The sequence below is a fragment of the Chanodichthys erythropterus genome, chromosome 16 (assembly GCF_024489055.1).
Source record: "Chanodichthys erythropterus isolate Z2021 chromosome 16, ASM2448905v1, whole genome shotgun sequence".
Taxonomy (NCBI): domain Eukaryota; kingdom Metazoa; phylum Chordata; class Actinopteri; order Cypriniformes; family Xenocyprididae; genus Chanodichthys; species Chanodichthys erythropterus.
In genome coordinates, this window is record NC_090236.1 from 37,472,707 (window position 1) to 37,499,736 (window position 27,030).

The following is a 27,030-nucleotide window of genomic DNA, read 5'->3' on the forward strand; positions in this document are numbered from 1 at the left end:
TTGCACCAAACTACCCGGAGTTTATTTCGGATACACGGGAAGTCGGACAGTTTTTCCCCGTTGAAGCGTTTTAGCCGGTTCATTTGCATTAGGTTTTAACAATTACTATTGTTAAATTAATAAAAATCCGATTATCTAGTTCTGTTAAACTTGTATGAGTTAACTTATCTCCCTCAATATGTTGATTAAAGTTAAGGTAAGCGATTTTTGTCCTAGCATTTAGCATTTATGCTTTCCTGTATTAATAACATGCTTAAACTGTATTTGATTTGGGTTGAATTTCTACTTATAATCCTGAATATTTTCTTGAATTAGTGATTCAGATGTCTCAAATACTTATATTTTATTATCTCAGACTCTCACAGGCAAAGAAATAGAAATTGACATCGAGCCTACAGACAAGGTATGAATGTTCATGTCCTTAAAATGTGAATCAGATGTCTGTCGTTTGGGAATATTTGTATAAGTATGCATTGTTTTTTTTCCCAACAAGGTGGAAAGAATCAAAGAAAGGGTGGAAGAAAAGGAGGGGATCCCACCACAACAGCAAAGGCTCATTTACAGCGGAAAACAAATGTAAAGATTCACATTAATATTAGGCATGAAAATTTTGTCTAATATACCGATAATTCTTTATAATTGAAAGCCGATAACCGATATATTGGCCGATAAATCTAAATCAAATTTTTTTTTTAAATATAATTTGAGAGCCTGCAAACAAAAGCCTCACCGTGTCCTAAGCACACAATTATAAAGATGTTATATCATCATAATATTATGTAGCCTATATGACTTGTGCTGCATGTTGCACTTAACTGTAATTTCCTTTTTTGAAGTGATTTCAATCATATTTTAAGCAATTCAAAACCATCATGGCGAACATTGCATATGTAAAGGAAATAATCCATTATTTATCGGCTTTAAAGGATTAGTTCACTTTTAAATAAAATTTTCCTGATAATTTACTCACCCCCATGTCATCCAAGATGTTCATGCCTTTCTTTTTTCAGTCGAAAAGAAATGAAGGTTTTTGATGAAAACATTCCAGGATTATTCTCCTTTATAGTGGACTTCAATGGACTCCAAACAGTTGAAGGTCAAAATTACAGTTTCAGTGCAGCTTCAAAGGGCTTTAAACGATACCAGACGAGGAATAAGAGTCTTATCTAGAGAAACCATTGGTCATTTTCTAAAAAAAAAAAAATATATGTTTTAACCATAAATGCTCATCTTGAACTAGTTCTGACTGCATCCCAATGCCCATACTATCCATCCTAAATAGTATGTGAGATTAAAATAAGTATGTCCCAAAGCATAGTATGTTGAAAAGAGTGTGCCAAAAGTCCCCGGATGGTCTACTGTTTCGGGTAGGTTTTTGAAGTGTGGATCTGAGCACACTATAAAGGCTAATATTGCCCACAACCCATTGCGCTTTGGACGAGGATTCAGTTCAGAACTACAAACACGAGTAAAAAGTGTTAAACTACAAAACACGGCGGATATGCGCGATCGGCGCTGAGAGGTTTGAGTGAAAAATACACCATTAAACCTGATAGAAAATATTTATTTAATGTTATCTGTGTTATTTTTCATCTGCAAATACAAATGTGGACTTTTATAAAGATCCGGTTGGCCATTAACTTTTAAATGCATGCATTAATATGAGGAGAGTTCTCCACATGAAAGACCCGCGACTGCAGATCAACGTGCTGCATTTCTCTCCGATACGGTAGGAAATTGGCTAAATGAAATGTGGAGGATGTAAGATGATTGACAGGCCAGTTTATATAATTTTGGCGGGAACTATTTAGTTGGATCGAGCAAAAACGGAACCATCGCTATAATTGCACCAAACTACCCGGAGTTTATTTCGGATACATGGGAAGTGTATTACTGCCCTCCACGGGTCAAAGTTTGAACTAATTGTTATATACTTGCACTAGCATATTATATATGACAATTTAATTCAAAATTTGACCTGTGGAGGGCAGTAATACACTTAGCAGTGTCTACTCTGCTGGAATTCAAATAGAGTAGAAGACAGCTAGTTCAAGATGAGTATTTATGGTTAAAACATATAAAATCTTTTTTTTTTTGAAAATGAGTGATGGTTTCTCTATATAATACCCTTATTCCTCATCTGGGATCATGTAGATTGCTTTGAAGCTGCACTGAAACTAATTTTGACCTTCAACCATTTGGGGTCCACTATAAGAAGAAAAATCCTGGAATGTTTTAATCAAAAGTCGTAATTTCTTTTCGACTGAAGTTCATGTCTTTCTTTTATCTTGGATGACATGGGGGCGAGTAAATTATCAGTCAAATTTTATTTGAAAATGATTTAATCCTTTAATATATCAGCCAAATTTTCTTTCTGGCCGATAACATTAAAAATGAACATATCAGCCGATACTGATATGGTGGCCGATATATCATGCATCCCTAATATGAATTAATAATATATTGAGGAAAATGCTGTTCTCACCTGTCTTTCTTTATTCCAGGAATGATGAGAAGACTGCTGCTGACTACAAGATTCAGGGAGGATCTGTCCTGCATTTAGTTCTGGCTCTCCGAGGAGGGGAAAACCTGCACAATCACCCAGTGTCTTTCCTCTAATCTATTCTCTTAAGCTTGTAAATAGTAGAAATCTGTGTTATCATGACTTGCCAGGTGCTTAAAGCCACAAGAGGACGTTTGGCTTTGCATACATCACTCTCTGAATCATATTGTTGTGATTGCAGATGCATTCTGAACAGTTTACGCGAGTTAATGTTTCTGCTGTACACTTTAGCAGGTTAAGAACTGTTATTCATGTTTTAAGATGAGGCACTGCTCCCTTATAAGGGCTCATAACTTAGTTTGCATTATCCCTGGCTATTTTAAATCCAGTTCCTGAACATGCATCAAGACACATTGTTTCATAAAACAGGTCCTAAAATTATTTTCTTGAATGCAGTGCATTATACCATATATGTTTTATTGTATTGTGTTTGGATAAAGGAGGAATAAACATATTGGACAAATGGATATTTGTGGTTTCACACACACACAATGAGGCTGTTTGAGAAGTATGATTAAGACATGTGAGATGGAAAGTTCAAATTCACAATATCAGCAAAAATATGAGAACAATAAGGCAATTGGAGCTCAACTGACCTTCATTTCTGATGTTAATTCCCAGAAAGTATGAGTAATTAGGGCATATGAAGGATATCTGTAATTCAAGTTCTTCAACTTGTTGACAGGGTTGTTCAGTGACAGTGCATAAAGGAGCTTATTGTACAATAGTTTGACTGTTCACTCTTGTGCAGTAATGACAGCACATCAAACCACACTTTGTTCTAGACAATTCAAACCAAGATAACACTTCATAGAAACCTGCTGTATCATATCTGTGCTGGGAGAGCGTTCAGTCCATATTAGAGAGGTTTACAGAGAGCTGCCTATTTCCGTAGATTTCCATCTCAATGGGAAAGACAGTCATGGAGATTCAGGACTTGTGTAGGGCGGTCACAAGGGGCTGATTGATGGCTGACCGTTCCAGGCCGGACTAGGAAAGGAGTCAATTTGTACTGTGTCCTGATGCACTGCGCCCTGATTTGAGTAAGACACCCGAACCCGCATCTTAAGGCTGACCTGTGGAGCGGGGAAATAAAAGTATAGTCAAGCTTGTTCATGTATAGCACTGGTAAGGTTAGTGAGAAACACAGTCGTGCAAAACTAAAGCAGGGTGGACTTGCCTTGTTAGGGTTGTTGAGTAAAATAGTCTGCGTGACTTGACCAAGGCCATGTGCTGGAATCACGTTACCACTCGGAGCCTTCATCTGCAGCTGAACGCTCTAAAAAAAGGAAATCACATTGAATCCATTTTAAAAAAAAGTTACTCTGAGGTCCTTAGAGGACAAAAATATCTGTGTCAAAAAAATGTGAAGCTTGGGAATACAGACTTAAAGCTGCAGTTTGTAAGTTTTGCCTCTTTGTCGCCATCTCTGTTTGAAACCTGCAATTGCAGTTATTTGTGAAGTTTTAATCTTTACGTGGGTTGTGCGTCGGCACGATTCCTCAGAGCGGATGAATCTAATGTTTGCTGTCAGTCACCACATCGGTGTGGATACTGTACTTCAGAATCACAGATTCTGCATCTTGAAGTATGACCAAAATAATAATTTTCACCAGGAAATGTCATCTGAACAAGTAACATGTCTGCCACTTTAGTTCTGACCAACTGAGGAAAAAAGCATTATAATAAATCGTGTTTCCAATGGTGATTAAATCGATCGCTTAGCTTGGATCACGTCAAACCGTGCGAATTATTATTATTCATTTTACTTTGTTCTCAAATTGTTAATGTCAATAACATCAGCATTGTGTAACTGTGTATTTAGTGTATATTAGTGTTAGCTGTAGATTTCAATTTCTGTAGCCACTCTGAAGTTTATTGCTTTTGACTACGGGTGAATCTCCAGTTGTCACTGATGATTGTCATTTGGACCTTTCTGGATTACAATCCGCCATCAAAATGATAAATTTAGTATTGCAGCTGCTGTGAGAAAAGGCTATAAATAATCCTGCAGCATCCTCACATGATATATAGCCGATTAGCTGGGACTCGTTCTTCATGTAAACAGACTTTATGTAAACGCCATTCACAATCTTACCGTTGTGAATCGGGATATGGTAAGGAGTTATGTACTTACTTAAAAATTGATTTTGGATCATTTTTAACCAAAAAAAGTTACGGACTGCAGCTTTAAGTTTGGTTTCATTTTAAAGAAGACTCTTGGCAGATTATTGTTGAAGTAAAAAAGTCAGGAGGTTTTAGTTGATGAAAACAGGGTTAAAGGGTTAGTTCACCCAAAAATGAAAATTCTATCATTAATTACTCACCCTCATGTCGTTTCACACCCGTAAGACTTCATTCATCTTCAGAACACAAATTAAGATATTTTTGATAAAATCCGATGGCTCAGTGAGGCCTGCATTGACAGCAATGTCACCGAACCTCTCAAGATCCAGAAAGCTACTAAAAACATATTTAAAACAGTTCATGTGACTACAGTGGTTCACCTGATTTCAGCAGTTTGATACACGCTCTGAACCACTGATTTGAATCAAAAGATTCGTAAAGCTTCAAAGCTCCATGAAGCAGTGTTTTGAAATCACCAATCACTAGATATTGCTGAAAAGTTGTTTTTTCTTTCTGCACAAAAAGTATTCTCGTCACTTTATAACATTAAAGGGTTAGTTCACCCAAAAATGAAAATTCAGTCATCATTTACTCACCCTCATGTTCTTCCAAACCTGTTTCTTTGTTCTGCTGAACACAAAAGATGATATGAATGTTTGTAACCAAGCAGATCTCGCCCCACATTGACTGCCGTAGTATTCATTTTTTCCTTCTATGGTAGTCAATGGTGGGCGAAATCTGCTTGGTTACAAACATTCCACCAAATATCATCTTTTGTGTTCAGCAGAACAAAGAAAGTCATACAGATTTGAAACAACTAGAGGGTGAATAAATGATGACTGAATTTTCATTTTTGGGTGAACTATCCCTTTAAGGTTGAACCACTGTAGTCACATGAACTGTTTTAAATATGTTTTTAGTAGCTTTCTGGATCTTGAGAGGTTCGGTGACATTGCTGTCAATGCAGGCCTCACTGAGCCATCAGATTTCATCAAAAATATCTTAATTTGTGTTCTGAAGATGAACGAAGGTCATACAGGTGTGGAACGACATGAGGGTGAGTAATTAATTACATTATTTTCATTTTTGGGTGAACTAACCCTTTAAGTGGAGCAGGTACAGACCTTCGGCACTGCTGCTTGAAGAGTGAAGTTGGTGATGTCACTCTGAGTGGAGTTCGAGGCAATAAGGGTGACCGTGATGTCAGTTTCTGTCTGTCTGTCACACTGCATCTTCAGACTCAATCCATTCTTCTCATACACCGTCACAGAGGGAACTACATACAAACACACAATCACTGAGGTGAAAATTGTAACATTAACAATATAAAACTGTTCTCTATTTTAATATATTTTAAAATGTAATTTATTCCTGAATTTTCACCATCATTACTGCAGTCTTCAGTGTCACATGATCCTTCAGAAATCATTCTAATATGCTGATTTACTGCTCAATAACAAAATCTTATTATCATCAATGTTGAAAACAGTTGTGCTGCTTAATAATTTGTGAAAACAGTGATAATTTTTTCAGGATTCTTTGATGAATATAAAGTTTTTTAAGAGATGTTAATTTTGACAGCAAATTTTCATTTAGTTTTAGTCATATTTTAGTCATCTGAACTAGTTTTAGTTTCAATCAACTAAAATCGAATGTGTTTAGTTAAACTGTAATATCACTAAAGATATAATGGATAAATGGAGGATAAATAAACTCTTGGATTTCATCAAAAATATCTTAAAAGTGCCATAATAACATAATAACTGACATGATCCATGATTACATGATATTTTTAGTGATATTTGTAATGCATTCATTAAGAATTTCTCTAAAATTTCCGAACCCATTATATACGCCTGGAGAAAACATCTATTAACCTGTTAATATGAAAGATATTAAAATTTGAACATGCAATACAGACAGATTTAACTGCTGTGACATAAAAATATCTTCATCAAGCGTATGCCAACATATGTCCCGCCGGGTAGATCAGCACATTACACTTTAAACATGTGCATCTTCCACACAGGACAGTTCTGACTGGACCTCTTCCCAAATCATCGTTTTTATTAGTTGACGAAAATGTAAAAAGATAGTTTTTGTCATTCAAAGCTGGTTTTTATTTAGTAATTGCCTCGTTTTTGTCAAGAAATACTGACCCAAAAGTTTGAATGGTGATTTATCTTTCAGGGCTTTTTTTAAGGTCATCATCATTTTAAGGAAATCATCAGTGCTTCACTGTTCTCACCTGGTGTCGGCTCCAGTCCTCCCAGCAGGTCAAGAAGATCGGCACTAGAGGTAGTTGTTGAAGTGCTGGTTGGGGCGGGGTTGGGCTGAAGAGGTGTGTCCGTCCCACCCAAGAGATCCAGAAGGTCACACACCTTTAACAAAAGTATGAATACAAAAAATATGCATCTATCTATACAATATATTATAACTAAATGAGTAAAGTTTGATGACAAACTTTAAAGTTGGCTTGAGAAAGCCAGACCAGAAAGTTTTAAAACGTTTTAAAAGCTTGAAGTTTGAAGGTTTTTACGTTTGAAGTAGTTTAAAGTTTAAATTCAGGTAATAAACTCAATCAGAGTTTATGCTAGGCTTTATTAGTGATGGATACATAGTGAATGAAGTTTAAACTCTATTAGAATTATTGTATAAAGTTTTGACTCCCTCAATGAAAGCACATGGGACTTTTATGATTTTAATCTTCAGTTTTAAGAAAACCTGAAGGTCTGACCTGAGTTTGGTGGTTGTAGCTTTAAAGCTCTAGGAGGAGAAACTGCTCAAAATTTGGCTCAGTAGAAGAAGTTGTTTAAATAGTAGATTACCTGGCTTACTGGTTCTGAGAGCAAACCTGCCTCCACCGGTTTGGGTTTGGATGTGTCCGGCTCCTTAATCTCTCCTGATGTGTCTCCATTAGTGTGTCCAGGTGAGTTCTTATCAATCACAGGCATTCTTTCCAGCACTGCAGCTCTGAGGGGAAGACAGTGAACTCGATCGCTTGATCATGAACTGCTTAAGAGCTGCACCATTCTTTATTATTTTAACTGGAAAACAGTCAGCTAATAAAGCACACAGCGGTACCTCATGTGGTCATATTTCTTGAAGAGCGCGTTATATTCGACCGCTCTCTGCTGAAGTTCCAGGTCAATGCAGCTGCCGTAAATACTGACAATACTTCTGATTCGACTGATGGAGAGAAAAACAGAAAGATGTACAAGATCCAAGACAAAACAGACTCAAAGAAACAAGCGAATACACAGAGAGAGCATGTGATATATATACACGATATATCAGTACCATAACAGTCCAAATTGTACTTTTTTTAATTTACAATAACTGTTTTCTATTTTTAGTATGTTAAAACGTAATTTATTTCTGTGATCAAAGCTGAATTTCCAGCATCATTATTCCAGTCTTCAGTGTCACATGATCCTTCAGAAATCATTCTAATATGATGATTTGAAGCTCAAAAAAAATCTTATTATTACAATTGCAATGTTGAAAACAGATGTGCTTTTTAATATTCTTCTTTTTTTGTCTTTTTTAGTCTTTATTGTCACTTTTGATCAATTTAATGTGTCCATGCTGAATAAAAATATGAATTTATTTAAAAAAAACAAACACCAAAAAAACACAAAACTTTATTGATATTGATACTAGATATTTAAAGGATTAGTTCACTTTCAAATTAAAATTTCCAGATAATTTACTCTCCCCCATGTGATCCAAGACCCAAGGATTTTCTCCATATAGTGGACTTCAATGGCCTTCAGACGGTTGAAGGTCAAAATGACAGTGTACAGCGATCCCAGACAAGAAATAAGGGTCTTATCTAGATCTAGATCTTAAACTATCGCTCATTTTCTAAAAAAAAAATAAATAAAAAAAATACAAATTATATACATTTTAACCATAAATGTTCATCTTGAACTAGCTCTCTTCTTCTTCTCTATTAGAATTCCAGCAGTGTAGACACTGATAAGTGTATTACTGCCCTCCACAGGTCAAAGTTTGAACTAATTGTTATATACTTGCACTAGCATATTGAATATGAACATTTAGTTCAAACTTTGACCTGTGGAGGGCAGTAATACACTTAGCAGTGTCTACACTGCTGGAATTCAAATAGAGAAGAACAAGAGAGCTAGTTCAAGATAAGCATTAATGGTTAAAACATATATAATTATTTTTTTTTTAGAAAATGAGTAATGGTTTCTCTAAATAACACCCTTATTCCTCGTCTGGTATCATTTGAAGCTCTTTGAAGCTGCACTGAAACCGACATTTTGACCTTCAACTGTTTGGGCTCCAGTGAAATCCACTATAAGGAGAAAAATCCTGGAATGTAGGGATGGGCGATATGGCCTAAAAAAATTATCACAATAATTTCAGGTATTTATTGCGATAACGATACCAATGACAATTATATATATATATATATATATATATATATATATATATATATATATATATATATATATATATATATATATATATATATATATATATATATACCATAAACTTGATAGTCATTATTCAGCAAGAAAAATAAGAAAACAAACCATTTAAAACAAAACAACCTGGATTAGAAACTGAATTATTTAAGTATAAGTATCATAACTTTATTATTATAAAATATACCTAAACTGAGTGCTTGTAATCAAATGCATCATTTTATTCTGGAGACTGAACTCGCGCTCACCACCTACTGGGCAGGGGTGGGAATTACATTTACAAGCTACATCAGCCTCAGTAATCTTACAAAATGACCGACGGCCTTCATATTTTTTCCGTCATTGCTAAAAAACAAAAACAGTTACCTCATATATATCTATATATATTATATATAATGTCACACGACCGCGGTGGCGCAATTGTCATGCCGACCGTATCAAAAAGTAACAATCCCAACTATGTCTTCAGATAGTTTACAAAATATATCTGACGCAGCTCTCCGTGTACGCGCTTCGGATGAGTACACACAAATCTCCTCACAGCGCGCACAAGTTCTCTTTTGCGTCTTACAGTTGAACGTTTAAAGTGGCAACTGGCAAGGTTTAAATGAGTTTAGTTTAAACAGTAGCAACGTGAGATGTTCAGGTCTCACCTGCACTCGCGCGCTATCAAAACCCGGGTGATGATGGCGTGAATGACATACGGCTCATTTATTGAACATTTATTTATAGTGATTACCGTAGTTTGCTCCACATCTGATTTTCTATAACCAAACCAGTTCCAAATTGTGAAGGGAACTTAACTTGTCGCTTAACAACAAGTTGCTCCTCAGCCTCACGTCTTTCGTCATGTTTGTTTTAACTCCACACGTGAACAGGGAATCGGTCGCGCACAAAATACGTCAACAACTAGAGTAGAATTTGAGGAACTAGAGGAAATTGTCTCGAGGAGAATTTTCAACGGTATTTATCGCAAACGATAATATCGCCCATCCCTACTGGAATTTTCTCATCAAAAACCTTAATTTCTTTTCGACTGAAAAAAGAAAGACATGAACATCTTGGATGAAATGGGGGTGAGTAAATTATCAGGAAATTTTAATTTGAAAGTGAACTAATCCTTTAATTATTGTTGTGATGCCATTATTTCTCATATTCATTCGTTTTTGCCAGTATTTCATAATAACGTTTCTCACTCGACGTTGTCAGTGATACGAGTGCTCAGCTTCATGGTAGCAGTGAGGGCGAAGCCTCTGGTTGCCGGCGATGACATGTGAGACTGTAGAACCGTTTCCAAGGCCTCCAGGACGTCATCTTCCGAAACCTAAAGACAGAAAAGGCTCAAAACACAATGTAGAGGCTCCTTACGCAACAAGTGCTGTGGTGGTAACAGGGAAGAAATCAGATATCAGTACCATGGTCATTTGTTTTATCCCAATGATGTGCAAAACTACATATTTTAAAAACTTAAAGGGTTAGTTCACCCAAAAATGAAATTTCTGTCATTAATTACTCACCCTCAAGTCATTCCACACCTGTAAGACCTTCGTTCATCTTCAGAACACAAATTAAGATGTTTTTAATGAAATGCTAGAGGTTTTTTTTTAATCCCAATTGGAAAGCAACATAATTACCACATTCAAGATTCAGAAAAGTACTGCAGACATCTTTAAAACCGTCGCCGTGACTGCAGTGGTTCAACCTTAATGTAATGAAGCGACAAGAATACTTTTTGTGTGCAAAAACAAAACAAAAATAATGACTTTAACAATTTTGCCTCTCCTACGCTGTTTAGAGACAGTGCAGTGCTTCCGTGTTTACGTCCAAATGCTGACTCGGTATTGGCCAAAGCTGATCACGTGATCAGCACGATGTATGCGTGTGATGCTGACGCAGGAGCCGGCCAATCATGAGTCTGACACAGAACCTGGAAGCGCTGGATGTAAACAACATATGAGAATGACACAGAAGAGATTGTTGAATAAAGTCGTTATTTTTGTTTTGTTTTTGTGCACAAAAAGTATTTTCATCACTTCATAACATTAAGGTTGAACCACTGCAGTCACATGACTGATTTAAAGATGTCTTTAGTGCCTTTCTGGACCTTGAAAGTGTTGATTATATGGACGAGTCATATACCTCTCTGATTTCATCAAAAATATCTTAATTTGTGTGCTGAATATTAACAAAGGTCTTACGGAAACGACATGAGGGTGAGAAATTAATGACAGAAATTTCATTTTTTGGTAAACTAACCCTTTAAATATAATTATTTTAAGTATAACTATGCTAGTTTTTGAGACACAACTCCTCAGACTGGTTACTTTTAAAGGGATACTTCATCCAAAAATGAAAATTCTGTCATCATTTACTCACCCTCATGTCATTACAAACCTATATGAATTTCTTTCTTCTGCTGAACACAAAAGATGATATTTTGAAGAATATGGGTAACCAAACAGTTGATGGACCCCATTGACTTCCATTGTATGGAAATACCATGGAAGTCAATGGGGTCCCATCAACTGTAAACTGTAAATGATAACAGAATTTTTATTTTTGGGTGAACTAACCCTTTAAAGTTAGAAAACCGTTGAACTTTACACAAAAAAGTACAGCATGCTAGTCTAGTGAAACTTCATGACCCATCCCTATCACAATAATGGATAATAATATCCATGTACTATGGCATTTACCTACTGCAAGGTACTTCAAAAAACTAACACATGTGTGCTATCATGGTATTTGTTAAAAATAATTTTGTTAGTGTCTTGCAACATAAAATACACTATATCATGTATCAATTTATATGTCAGATTCACATTGATCCAGTATTGACACTGATTATTAGTGCACCAAATGTGCTTTCTCCATCATTTTACAGTTACCAGCACTGTATTTCTGTTTACCTGCACAGGCTCAATCTCCTCACACTCGCCCTTCAGCAGCAGGTCTCCATACTCCCCTATACACCAGCACGCAACTTGGACCAAGGATTGCTATGAAAATAAACTGTCTATTACACACAAGCACTTACAAAGGTCATATACGAATCAAAACACTTGAAAAAATCCTTACCTGTGAAATATCTTTAACGAGCGCTCTATAAAGCTTGTGAACAGTGTAACAGTGGAGCTCAGACGCAGTAGAGATGAGTTGGATTAGGTTGGGCACAGTCTCATCTCTTACATCGCCCCCTGCCTGAAAGAGAAAGTACTACATTTAAACATGGTTGAAAAGATACAGTAGTTCACCTAATACATTCCAGCCCAGTATCATTTTCTTTTTTATGAGTTTTTAGGAGATTTTTTTCAGTCTGTTCCTCGCACAAAGCTATCTTATGGCTTCAGAAGACTTAAAATAAAGTTCACCGGTCATATGAGCTACATATGGACTATGCTACTTTCTTGTCATTTTTCGAGCTTGGCATAAAAAAAAAAGACCATTTACTTGCATTGTATGGAAAAGCTGCTAAACATTGTGCCTAAGAAAATAAAATAAATACACAAAAGAAATAAAATAATACTGAGTTGAAATGGATGAGAACTTTAACAAACACTAAGACATTTACAGAGGGAATATCATTGTTTATTTGCAAATGCAAGACTTTTTGTCATATCTTTAGGAGGCATGTGACCATTTTGGTTGTGTGGCAGTGGCTATTTACCGTAGTGAGCACATGCAGGATGGTATCAATGTGCCAGCGCTTGGAAGGGGAATACCTGACCAAGACACAGAGAGAGACACACAAAGACAAAGTGCTGTTCAGTGCCTGTGACTTGTCACATATACAAAGATATAGACAGGTTAACACAGGGGAAAATAAACAAATTGGGATTCCTCCACATGACACGATTTAGAATGGGTTATAGCCAATGAGCTTAGACTATCACTTTAGCAAAGACTGTGCTCATGAATATTAATTAGCTCCAGCAGGTTGCCTAATTAATATTCACGAGCCAAACCATAACCTTGGTACTTTTATAGACTTGTGTACAGATGTGTTTGAGTCACATGGTCTTGTAGATGTTTGTCACTGAGACTTTCCACATGCGAGTTTACCGAGATGTGTTTACATATTGTTTTTGCATATTATTTAATAATTAATCTGAGGAGCAGATCTGTAGTAGAGCTCAACAATTTACCATTAAGATATGAGTATAAAACATTTGAAGTTTGTTCTTTTTGCTCAATTCACATGCTCAAATAAATGATAACATACTTTATTTGATAAACTTTTACCTGCCAGAGTATATAAACTACAATGTAAAGATAATATAAATATGTAGAGATTTAGCACCTCACATTATCGGATGTCCTTAGTTACCTCTCTAACTTACACAGAGACATAAGCTATATATATTAAAGGGTTAGTTCACCCAAAAATGAAATTTCTGTCATTACTCGCCCTCATTTCGTTCAACACCCGTAAGACCTTCGTTCATTTTCCGAACACAAATTAAGATATTTTTGATGAAATCCAAGAGTTTTTTTTATCCTCAATAGAAAGCAACGAAATTACCACATTCAAGGTCCAGAAAAGCAGTAAAAACATTGTTAAAACAGTCAACATGACTGCAGTGGTTCAACTTTAATGTTACGAAGCGACGAGAATACATTTTGTGCGCAAAAACAAAAATCTCCCGTCATTCTCCTACATTATATTTGTTACACCGCTTCAGTGTTTGCGACAGAACACCGACTCATTATCCAATTTCGTTGGATAAAAGGAGGATAAATAAACTCTTGGATTTCATCAAAAATATCTTAAAAGTGCAATAATAACTGACATGATCCATGATATTTTTAGTGATATTTGTAAATTGTCTTTCTAAATGTTTCGTTAGCATGTTGCTAATGTACTGTTAAATGTGGTTAAAGTTACCATCGTTTCTTACTGTATTCACGGAGACAAGAGTCGTTGTTATTTTATTTTTAAACACTTGCAGTCTGTATAATTCATAAACACAACTTCATTCTTTATAAATCTCTCCAACAGTGTAGCATTAGCCGTTAGCCACGGAGCACAGCCTCAAACTCATTCAGAGTCAAATGTAAAAATCCAAATAAATACAATACTTACGTGATTAGACGTGCTGCATGACGAACACTTTGTAAAGATCCATTTTGAGGGTTATATTAGCTGTGTGAACTTTGTTTATGCAATGATAGAGTCGAGAGCTCGGGAGGGGGTGGAGAGCGTGCGATTTAAAGGGCCAGCAGCCTGAATCGGCGCATTTCTAATTATGCCTCAAAATAGGCAGTTAAAAAAATTTATTAAAAAAAATCTGTGGGGTATTTTGAGCTGAAACTTCACAGACACATTTAGGGGACACCTTAGACTTATATTACATCTTGTAAAAAAGAAGATGAACGAAGGTCTTACGGGTGTGGAACGACATGAGAGTGAGAATTTCATTTTTGGGTGAACTAACCCTTTAATATCAAGTGATGGGGATGTTCATTAAACGTAGGCATGTCTTTCAGAAACCAATACTGACACTGTCCAGTATGAGAGAGGTATGTAAAGGAAAGTACTTTCTTAGATGTGAGTGACAGTGTTTAATAGGAGAGATGCACTGACAAATGAGTCAGACATATAATGGATGAAACTAACAGGTAGATGTGAAGTACAGAGGACTGATGATACCTCTCAGCAGCGTTGAAGATGCCAGAAGCGGTTTGAGATCGAAGCTCTAGGGGACAGGTTGAAAGAAAAATGAGGAGCTCCTTCATCATTGAGCGAATGTTCACAGCCGACACAAGGGCGAGTGACAGCTCCAGTGCGCGTCTGCACAAGAAAAAGAGATGACTAACCGTAATTATACCTCAATTTACATGCATCTGTATTATCTATATGCATTCTCATTTTTATCATTTAAAGTACCGTTTCACCGAGGTGTCTTGATCTTTCAGGCAGTCCACAATGGTGCCTCTGTGCCGCTGCACTGCATTGTGGTCTGTCTGCACTATCTTCTGGAGAGATGTCATTGATATGTAGCTGTAAAAGAAAATGAGCATGAGTTGGGTTGAGAAACTGAATTTACATTTTCAACTCAAAAACATGTCACAAAGCCCCAATCCTGGAGGTCCACTGTCCTGCAAAGTTCAGCTCCAACCCCAATTAAACACACCTGAAACAGCTAATCAAGGTCTAATTAGGCATACTAGAAACTTCCAGGCAGGTGTGTCGAGGCAAGTTGGAGCTAAACTCTTCAGGACCGAGTTTGGACACCCCTGCCCTAAAGGGACATGGTGGTGGAAAAAAATACGAGATGAGAAGAAAAATAAGTCAATGCTTATGCTTTCTCTCGCAAATGTTTTGCGTTCCCCCGAGAAACAGTGCATTCATTCTGAGTTTGAGCATTGACAAATCATTTTTCCTCCAGCTCATATTTCTTTTTCCACCACCATGTCCCTTTGGCTCTGCATGGTGTAATGTAAGTATATAAAAAAAATATCTTTTTATCAAAAGAAACTTTGAATATCTGTGAACTGCAGACACACAAATCAGATTTTAAACATTAAATAAAAATTCTGAAAAGGATCTGCTCTCATTTATACGGAAGAGGATTAGAGCCAAGCAATAATAAAAAAATAAAACCATTTTGAGATTAAAGTTGTTAAATTTCAAGAAAAAAGTTGAGATAAAATGAAGAAAAAAGTCGTTAGATTATGAAAACAAATTCATTAAATTATGAGAAAAAAAGTCATTAAATTATGAGAAAAAAGTCGTCAAATTCATAATTTAATGACTTTTTTCTCATAATTTAATGAGTTTACTTTCAACATTTTATCTCGACTTTTTTCTCGAAATTTAACGAGTTTTTTTCTCGAAATTTAACAACTTTAATCTCGAGATGGTTTAATTTTTTTATTATTGCTTGGCCCTAATCCTCTTCCGGACATTTCAAAAGGACAGATTAAAATGAGAGTTTGGGGTCTGTAAGAGTTTTTGCTGTTTTTGAAAGAACCTTAAAAAAATAAAAAAAAAAAAAAGAGAAAAGCTTGTTTAAATAATAAAAAAAAAGCTTAAAGAAGCTTGTTTCTGCCACTAAATAAAAAAGGTAATTGCGACTTTTTATCTCACAATTCTGATTTTTTTCTCTCAGAATTGCGTAAGTCAGAATTGCGAGAGTTTATATCTCACAATTCTGACTTTATAACAAGTAATTGAGACTTTATATCATGCAATTCTGACTTTATAACTCAAAATTGGGAGTTTATATCACAATTCTGAGGAAAAAAAAGGCAGAATTGCTAGATAATTATTCAGTGGCGGAAACAAGTTTCCATGGAGGAGGTTGCAGTAAAGACTGAAATATTATAACAATTTAAAATAGTTTTCTACTTTAATATATTTTAAAATTCGAATCATTTTGGAATTTAAGCAGCCATTACTCCAGTCTTCAGTGTCACGTGATCCTTCAGAAATCTTTATCAATTCTGAAAACAGTTGTGCTCACTGACCGCAAACTTTTGAAGCTACTACAACAAGAAAAACAGGCTAACCCTGAAAGCCACATTCTGATTAGTCATCTCAAATAGGAATTGAAAGTAGTGAACAATCAGGTCACAGCAGGAGGGAACCAAAATAAGTATGTGGTGGTGTTATAAAAAATAAAATAAAATCCATTAGATCTACCCATGAGTGATTAGATTGATTCAAGTGTGCCATTGCTTTTAAATATAAAAGTATTAAAAAGAGACTTACCGAATATTCCTGTCGTTATTAAGTAGAAACCTCCCCAGAATATTTACAGCTAGCACCTTAAAAGACAAATTATATGCATTAACGGTGCAATATGTAAGATTTTTGCAGTAAAATATCCAAAAACCACTAGGCCAGTGTTATATATTTTGTTGACTTGAGTACTTACAATATCCCAAATGTTTCCAACTATTTGTAAATCGTGAGAAAATTGCAATTTTAACCAAAGCACCGGGACGTGTGAGGAGTCGCCTGTCAATCGCGTCATACCTGCGTTACCCTCGGTTTCCGCTTTTATTTTGTAGAAACCATGAAACACCAAAGACGCTTTAATATTTACATGTTTTAATAGACAAGGGAACAACTGTTTTGATATATTTATAGACAGAAAACTAACTGTTGTTATATACCTCATACTCATGACTGGAAAAGCGGAAGCAGCGCTGGCGACTGTGTCATAATAAAAGTCCCGCTGCTCGTGAGGCGTGTGTTGATCAATCGCTCAAACAGCCTCATTCAACACTCGCTCCTGCTCTGCTTCATACTACTTATTAATAATCGCATCCATGAACATGATTTCTACCCGAGTCTTATCCCTATTCTTTTGCATGGTCCGTTGAGGTGAAGACCACATGTAACATGATTCTGCGCTCAAACTTGGCGTCATCAAGCTACGCCTTTGTTTTGAATAGGCCTCTAGCGGACAGAAATCTTACATACTGCACCTTTAAATGACCTGAAATAAACTAGAGACATCATATTCCCATATTTCTGTTTAAATCAAACAACCCCATTACTGTACATAAAACTATATTAAATTGTATAAGAAGTTGTGACCAACCCTAAGCCCACTCTCTGAGTTGATGTCCATGATAGTCAGGACCGTTTCATACAGCACAGCACTGCCTGCAGTCTTACTGCTGTCTGTATTTGTAGCCACCTATGAATCACAATCAACAAGATCAATCATTATAAAATCTGCTTTAAATATCCGTAACTATTATAATTAACTCCATTACACAGGGTGTGTTTGTTCTGTTGTACCTGTGCCAACAAGTCATTCATGGCATCACTAGCGGTGTCATTATTGTGACCCAGAATCCTTAGCAATCTAAGAATGCGCACCTGAAGGACAGAAACAGACAAATCATGTCCTGATATTCTCATACAGCCTAATAAAGAGTCATATTAAGCTTGACTGTAGCTAACAAACCTGCAGAAATGGATCGCTGATACCAGCTACGTTGTGCTCTGGAGAATAGCTGGATGTCACAAGACCTTTCATGATCTGAACCAGTTCAGGAACAGCCTAATGTAATGGGAAGAAAATATCATAAGTGGTCTGTATATCTGTGAATAGTTAAAGTATAAGTTCTGGAGAAAATTACCTTGCGGAATTGATCGAGAGTGTCAGGATTTCGCTCACACAATTCAGTGATGAGAACTACAGCCCCGTGCAAAACCCCTGTGCAAACAGTCAGTTTCATATTAGAAATACTGCACATAATACAAACTTTGTTTTTGTGAAAACATAAATTATAAAAAGAAACAAAGTAGCTGACCATGGTTCTTCTCAGACAGAAGAGACCTTGCTGAAGGAATAAACAGCTCTGCAAGCTCTGGGACCTTTCTTATTATGTGGACGGCACACAGCGTGGCCTAAGGCAGAAATCATTATCAACAGTAAACAAGAAGAAGAAGAAGAAAAAAAACAATTTAGCAGGACTGTGTTTGTCTGGATGCTGACATGTCTTAAACTCAAGGGCAGAGGTTTGATTTTGACATTGGTGAAGACATAAAAACACCCTATTTTGATTAGGATGTAAACAACATCACAGCTTCATCAGCTTTCTGTACTTCATGATAGAACATCTAAAAACAGTATGGAGTCATAATTGAGCAAATGTTATTCAGGTACTGACATTAAAGGTGCCCTACAATCAAAATTTGAATTTACCACAGCATAGTTGAATAACAAGAGTTCAGTACATGGAAATGACATACATTGAGTTTCAAACTCCATTGTTTCCTCCTTCTTATATAAATCTCATTTGTTTAAAAGACCTCCAGAAAACACGTGGATCTCAACATAACACCGACTGTTACGTAACAGTCGGGATCATTAATATGTATGACCCCAATATTTGCATATGCCAGATCATGTTCAAGGCATTAAAGGGCAGCCAGTATTAACGTCTGGATCTGTGCACAGCTGAATCATCAGACTAGGTAAGCAAGCAAGAGAAAAAGCGAAAAACGGCAGATGGAGCGATAATAACTGACATGATCCATGATATCATGATATTTTTAGTGATATTTGTAAATTGTCTTTCTAAATGTTTCATTAGCATGTTGCTAATGTACTGTTAAATGTGGTTCAAGTTACCATCGTTTATTACTGTATTCACAGAGACAAGAGCCGTCGCTATTTTCATTATTAAACACTTGCAGTCTGTATAATTCATAAACACAACTTCATTCTTTATAAATGTGTAGCATTAGCCGTTAGCCACGGAGCATAGCCTCAAATTCATTCAGAATCAAAAGTAACCATCAAAATAAATACTTTACTCACATAATTCGAAGCATGCATACAGCATGCATGACAAACATCTCGTAAAGATCCATTTGAGGGTTATATTAGCTGTGTGAACTTTGTAAATGCGCTGTAATATAGTCGAGAGCTCGTGTGTCAGGGAGCAGGCGAATTAAAGGGGCGGCGCGCTGCCAAATCAGTGTATAGTTAATGATGCCCCAAAACAGGCAGTTAAAAAAATTAATTAAAAAAAATCTATGGGGTATTTTGAGCTGAAACACATTCAGGGGACACCTTAGACTTATATTACATCTTGTGAAAAAACATTCTTGGGCACCTTTAAGGCCTTATTAGCCTTATATCAAGCCTTATTTAGGGGGTTGAGAGTAGAGAATGAGAACCAAGATGCTCTTGTAAAGAGATTATTAATCTCAATGAGACTTTTCCTGGTTAAATAAATATAACAACAACAAGTCATGGATGGAGAGTGGTTATATATAAATATATTAAAATCTTTTGATCAAAATCATTGCTAGGGACAATTCAGTAGTTGTTGGGTATTGGTAGGTCTCTAGCATCCCTACAAAATTATGCTTAAAACTATACATAAAATGTTTACTGACATAAAATGTCATGAACTGACCTTTTTCTTGATATAAGAATTAGAGGCCCTGAGGAGCCGTTCGATCTCTGATGCCAGGTCTCGACACATTTCAGCTGAACCCATGCAGGCCAGAGTGCATAGAGCCAGAGACTGAACATACTGACTGCTGTGAGAAAGGTCACTGCAACAGAGAGAAAAATGATTCAAAACTGGAATTACATTTCATCAGCAAAAAATAAATATATATATAGTAAACATTGTAAAAATATGAGGGCTGTCAAGCGATTACATTTTTTATTCTAATTAATTAATCCAATTAATCACACATCAAATTTGGCTGAGAAATTACCCCAAAAGACCATTTAAAGTCATTATTGTGTTAAATGACAAAAGCATAAATGGACATTACAAAAAGTATAATTCTATAGAATTTATTACACAAACGTTTAAGCTTCAATGGCCATGAGGGTGAGTAAATGTTCAGAATTTTCATTTTTGGGTGAACTAACCCTTTAATGTTTTTTTTATTAATAAGGAAAAATGAAAAAAAAAAAAAATATATATATATATATATATATATAAATATTAAATTATACTCGGTGAAGAGTATAATGTCTCATGGTTAATGTCTAAATGAGTAAGTCATTAGCTGCGTCTCATTTCAAAGGCTGCGTCCTCCGGAGGTCACATTTGAAGGCTGCATAAGTCACCAAGGAAGTCTTCTTTAAGAAAAGTAACCATAATAAAATTGACAGTTATTCCTGGTCAGGAGTAAAATACTATAATTTCTTTCTTACTTTACAATCTAACGGTTATTTTTCTTAAATGAGACAGCCTCAGTGACGTATGCAGCCTTCAAATGCAACCTCCGAAGGATGCAGCCTTCGAAATGAGATGCAGCAACTGAGTCATTCATTCATTCGATTCGTTCAAACGGCTAAGCTTGTTCGAGATGCATCGGCGTATAACAGTACTGTGAGAGCGATAAGGTCTCCAAACGCTCTTTGATGTCATACGCCAATCGGTCTGCGCAGCGTCAATGCATCTCGAACAAATCTAATGGCTCTATTAATGAATAGGCCATTGAATTATTGATTCACCTGATTGATTCACTCAAAATGCAGATTCATTCACTCGACCACAAATCAACTGTATGAAATATAAGATGAACCATGTAGGTCTGGGGCACGGCGTTAAATGTGTTAATAAATGTAATGCTTAATTTTTTCCCTTTAACTAATTAATTAAATTAACATGTTTAATCGACAGCCCTAAATATATATAAAACATATAGTATTTACTTCTTGATTGAGTTGGTAATCAGTAAGCTAGCATCCTGCTTCTCATCCAGGAGCATCATGGCTCCCAGGTAACCCATCCGCTTCTCGTTGTACCTGGGGCTGGCAATCAGACGTACACACTCCATCTGCAGGAGTCAATACTGAAGTTATCACCAAACTTCGATTTCCATCAATACAACCGCACACACATTGAGCGTTACCTGGCCGAAGTGTGCAGGGTAGCCCAGCATGTGCACGTAGAGCAGCTTTGCAAGGCTGTGCGAACGTTCCCCATTGTCACCCTGACGAAACTGTGCCCGGATGTCCGCACACTCTCTTTGGATGATGCCCCTCTCCTCACCTTGTGTCCGGGCACTTCGGATGACCCGAATCATTTCCTGTAAACGCACTGATGGAGTCATGACTGTATCTGTAATCAGAGAGATTGAGAGAGGCATTTCACAGAAATTGAAAGAGGAACCAGCATTTACCCAGAACAAAGCAATGACTTTGCATTGGTAGATTCTTGGTACTTGATTCAATTGCATTTTTGAACATACTTCAATAAAACAAATTTTTATATAAAAATGCAACTCTAGGGTCTAATTTGGTTCCTTTGTAGAACCGTCTTGTCATGTCAGGGCAATACGTTGACCACTTTATTTTTAGGGGTTCAAGCACGTATCACTGAAACTCTATTGTAATTGTTAAAACTTCCAAAGATTCTCCCCTAAAAGTGATCGGGCAGACCAAACCGTAAGTCGTAGAGACTTCAAACTTAGAGGGCTGATGGTACTCACACCATTTACAACACCACCATGGCTCGGCCTCATAACTCCTGAACCATTAGGCATAAACTCAAGTGTCTTATATCATTGTTGGGTTTAAAATAAATAAATAAATAAAATAAAATACTTTTGCGAAAAAAGGTGCAGTGCAGCAAGATTGCAGCAAGATTCTCTGGAGTCTGATTGTAAATAGTTATCAAAAAAAAGTTGAAATTCCCATTCAGGGTCTCTAAGGGCCGCCAAAACGTTTGAAGTGAACTTTTACTAAAACGGCTATAACTCGTGAAAGGAATGAGATATTTTCACCAAGCTCATTCTGTGGTCATGGGAAAAAAGGATGTGGCAAATGGCCACTTGGTGGTGCTGTAAAAGCAAAAAACCCATGAAAATGCCTATAACTACTTCACCGTTAATCCAATCGACTTGAAATTTGGCATGCAGAGGTGCCATGATTGTCTATGAGGACATCGATGTATCTCGAAAAACATGTCCGCCATCAGCCAATGAATTTTGAGCAGCTATCATACAAGGTTAATAGAGGTCGATCGAAGCGAAACTCGCTCTGCCTGTGTGACTCACAGCCCTAGAAGCCTGTGAGAAATTCGAAAGAAATTGGCCACTGGGGGGCGCCTTCGCATTTTTCACATGCGTTAACGATAGTGTATCACGCGATTTTTCGCGCACACCCACAAAATTCATGGTAGAACTCTTCATTCTGAGCAACTTTGCCTCTAGGACCGCCACTGTCCATTGAATCATTCGTTAAAGGGGGGGTATCACACACAGTTGCCAAACTCATGTTAATCTTGAGTACATATAGAGTAACAATGCATCCTTCATATCTCCGAAAAGTTTTTATTTTTGTAATATTTATAAAAGATAGATACGCTAAACCGAGTCTTTCCGAAAAAAGCAGAGATCCTGGAGGCGTGTCTGCAGTCAGTGCCGTGGGCGGAGCTAAAGAGTCACGAGCGCGCGCAGCTTCTGTGTAGAGATCGTCTGCTAGCTGTGACATCATTATAAATGAAAAGGGAACAAAACCATTTGTGTTGTTTACATTATATGCACTTACGCGCCGATTGCCAACAAAACATCTGATGCAGCTTCACTCACCACCCGTGATCTGCAAATCCAGCGCCGAACTGTGACTTGTTTACAAAGTATTTATCACCAAAATCCCGGGAACAAACAAACATACGTGCACAACTCCGTTGCTGCCCCGGAAAAACAAACTTCATCCACTGCTGGGTTCTTTGGGAAGCTGAATAAGGTAATCTTTCCCTCACAACCAAAAACACACTCCTTTGTTGACAGGAGCTGGTTCTCATTTCGGAGGCTGCATCCTTCGAAGATCGCATTTGAAGGCTGCATGCGTCATCAAGGATGTCTTATTTAAGAAAAGTAACCGTAATAAAATTGACTGATATTCATTGTGAGGTGTAAAATACCGTAATTTCTTTCTTATGTTGCAATCTAACAGTTATTTTTCTTAAATGAGACCGCCTCGATGATGTATGCAGCCTTCAAAGGGTGCAGCCCCTGAATTAGGACACAGCCATTGTTGTAAAATCTCCCTGCTTCCATATACCGAACGAAGCGCGTTGACGGGCGTGCTCTTGCTCTGGGTGATGTGTGTGTGCGCGGGGGGGAGAAGTGCCTATACAAGGAATTATGCTCTCTTTTGACATCATACAGGGCACACCTGAAAAAAACTCTCAGAAACTGGAAGTAGTGGATTTGGCACAGAAATACTCCGTCATACGTCCAACTCGTGTTTTAAAACTTTGGCAATGTTTATCATGAGAATGCAACTCTTTAACAATGTAAATAAGTCAGAATGCATGAAATAGCATTACACCCCACTTTAAATATTGTAGATTATTTCAAAAACCAACTTTGACGAACAAGTCCTAGGTGTTTGGCTCAACGTCCATAACCATTAAAGAGCTTAATAAAGCATAAATTTCCTATGACAAATTGCCTGTACTGGCTGTAAATGGTCTTTTCCATCTATGATGGAGATGGTTACAGACTTGCCAATTAAAACATTAGACCTTTTTACGCATGTGCCTTAAAGCGCTTAACCCCGATAACTGCTGCTCGCAGCTATATTTATTATTATTATTATTATTATTAAACAAAACATTGAGTGGCACCAAGTTAAACATTAATGTTCCTTCCAGATCAACAATATGAACACTGCAGTTGATCCATGTGTAGAAGGCAATGTATTTAGTCAATAACAATGTGATAATCAGATTACTTAGATTATAGTGCAAGAGGATTGCTTACACTACAGTTCAAAACTTTGGGGTCAATAAGATATTTCAATTGCAAGAATCAAATGTAAAGTTTTAAGTGCACTATTCCTTTAAAACTGTTCGAAGGGCTTAAGTTTATTTGGGCCTGTCGCCTCTGCTTCCATCCAGGTGAGGAACACACATACACACACACACACACACACACACACACACACACACACACACACACCTGCTTTCGTTTCAGATCTTCCCATGGTGACTACGTTCATCATTCCCGCATGCGCACCGCGCGCGCTCCGCGGCCTTCAGTCGCTTTGACGTTCCTTCATATCTAAACGCATTCCACATCTCATTATCCTTCTGACATCCAACAGAGACATTTTCATTTATTATTTACAGCGCAGTCAACGTGTTCACATCTAATCAGTTTCTCGAACCACCCTCTTCAAAGACAAACGCTGTGTGTGCATTACAATCAGATGCAATAAAATGCTATTAAAACGTAAACATTTACGACAGGAAAGACTTGAAAACGGCGATCAGTTAGTGCTGCGCGTCGCTCTCATCTTTTGCAGGAGATGTAAACACGGCTTGCTTTGTGGTGCAATGCATCTGTTTGTAATTAAACTGAGTATTATGTATACTTTTCGGTGGTAAAAGTCAAGTTGGTACACGTCCCGAGTGCTGTCAACCCGTGTTTGTGTCCGCGCATCTGATCCCGGGCGCATCGTCTTACCTTTGGCCGCGCAGTAATTCCAATCGCCGAAGTCTGCCGGCTGCTGAGCGCCTAATTCATCCGCTCCTCCTCTTCTGTTTAACCTTACGATGGTAACCAGACGAGGTATTTTACTCCACGAGCAACTTTACGCTGTAACAGCATTTACAAATGTGTACAAGCCTCATAGTACAGCGCAACTTCCGCCATCCGGGTGTGCCATTCATTCCCGTCCAGCTGCTCTGGAACTGGAAAATACTTGTGTGCGGTGTGTATTTAAAGGACCCGCGAACTATTTACTGATGTTTCGTCTGTTTTGAAAGTAAATTATTCAGTGAATATTACAAAGTATGGTCAGCCGTTTAAACATTTAATTTTGGTATGTTATTACTAATTTTATTAGTTGTAAATAATTAAGTAGTGATTAGTAGTCTATTTTTCGAAGTAACTAAGTACCTATACTAGCCTACTTTTTCCTTTAAATCAGTAAAATAATTTAAATCATGTTTTTTTTTCAGAGTTTCAGATGTCACTTTAGACTCTTTACTAGCCTAAACCATACAAAAGTTTGAGGCCAGCACGTTTTTGTGTGTGTTTGAGGTCTTAAAGGGATAGTTCACCCAAAAATAAAAATGCTGTCATTAATTAGGCTACTCACTATCATGTCGTTCCACACCTGTATGACCTTCGTTCATCTTCAGAACACAATTTAAGATATTTTTGATGAAATCTGAGAGATTTTTTTCCCTCCATTGACAGTCTACGCAACTACCACTTTCAAGCACCATAAAGGTAGTAAAGACATAGTAATCCATGTGACTTCAGTGGTTTAACCTCAGTTTTATGAAGCGACAAGAGCAGGGCCGTAACCACCGTAGGCATTGAGGGAAAATGGCCAAATTTTTGATATTTGATAATTTGATATTTCTTAATACTGCTCTCCATTAAGCACTGCTCTATTTGTTGTTAGGATGACATACAGTTTAAAAAGTTAAATTTTTATGATGGTCTGCCTTAGCGGTCTAGCAGCGCTTGTCAATGTCAAAATGATGGCCAATCAGATCAAAGAAGGGCGGGGCTTACAATTCACTGAAGGCGAGTGTGAATTCCAATGCAACGCTTTTAGTTTTTACAGTGAAAGAGTGCGTGGGAAGATGTAAGTAGCTAAACATTTAATATTTGACAACTGTTTTACTATGGATCTGTTTAATGACCCATAGTAAAATACAGTGATGCAAACTACTTTTTTTATTGAATTTCTCAGTTTTGAATTGATTATATCAATTAAATGATGTCATGAATGTGACAATATGTTGTTTGTTTTTTTACATTTTTGACATATTAGACACACAAACAAGAGTATGGAAGCCCATTTCCACCACTACATAGAAAATAAAATTGCAACTTTTTTATCTCAGAATTCTGACTTTTTCTTTTGCAATTCTGACTTTATAACTCGCAATTGTGAGAAAAAAAGTCAGAATTCTGAGATATAAATTCGCAATTGCGTGATATAAAGTTACAATTCTGACTTTTTTCTCACAATTGCGAGATATAAACTCAATTGTGCGAAAATATTCTCGCAATTTTGACTTTATATCTTGCAATTGCGAGTTTATATCTCAGAATTGTGACTTTATAACTCGCAATTGTGAGAAAAAAGTTAGAATTGTGAGAAAAAAATTCTAAATTGTGAAATATAAACTTGCAATTGACCTTTCGCCGGGAGTTTGATTGACAAGCGATCTAACCAATCAGAACGCCGCATCCGCCATTTTGTCCGACAAAGCAGCCAGTAGTTAAAAGATTAACCTCGGTGGAGTTAAACTTGAAAAATGGTGTGTATTGACGTCTTTCCGCGTTTGAAACAACATTCATTCTCATGTTCATGGACTAATAGGAAGAGATGACCGGTTTTTACGAGCGGTTAAGCTGACGATCTACAGCAATCTGTCACGACCATGGTCAGGACACATTAAAGAGCAACA

The 27,030-nt window shown here is 36.8% G+C and overlaps 2 protein-coding genes across 2 annotated transcripts; one reads left to right on the forward strand and one right to left on the reverse strand.

Annotated features, from left to right (window-relative positions):
- The first annotated feature begins 19 nt into the window (after positions 1-19).
- Positions 20-3,491, forward strand: nedd8l (NEDD8 ubiquitin like modifier, like). The gene is made up of 4 exons (XM_067362805.1): positions 20-196; positions 356-403; positions 494-576; positions 2,505-3,491. Exons 1-4 carry the CDS (start codon positions 179-181, stop codon positions 2,617-2,619), a joined length of 264 nt encoding a protein of 87 aa, XP_067218906.1. The 5' UTR covers positions 20-178; the 3' UTR covers positions 2,620-3,491.
- A 13-nt stretch (positions 3,492-3,504) lies between these two features.
- On the reverse strand, positions 3,505-25,267 carry ap1g2 (adaptor related protein complex 1 subunit gamma 2). Its single transcript, XM_067362804.1, has 22 exons — positions 25,064-25,267; positions 21,500-21,708; positions 21,300-21,424; positions 20,038-20,179; positions 18,421-18,517; positions 18,247-18,323; positions 18,072-18,167; positions 17,903-17,983; positions 17,700-17,798; positions 16,862-16,917; positions 15,035-15,148; positions 14,798-14,938; positions 12,815-12,869; positions 12,226-12,348; positions 12,057-12,146; positions 10,344-10,471; positions 7,775-7,879; positions 7,519-7,663; positions 6,939-7,071; positions 5,815-5,966; positions 3,744-3,842; positions 3,505-3,639 (listed from the first exon to the last, which is right to left on the reverse strand). The coding sequence occupies exons 2-22, from the start codon at positions 21,698-21,700 to the stop codon at positions 3,514-3,516; spliced, it is 2,385 nt and encodes a 794-aa protein (XP_067218905.1). The 5' UTR covers positions 21,701-21,708; positions 25,064-25,267; the 3' UTR covers positions 3,505-3,513.
- Positions 25,268-27,030: the final 1,763 nt, after the last annotated feature.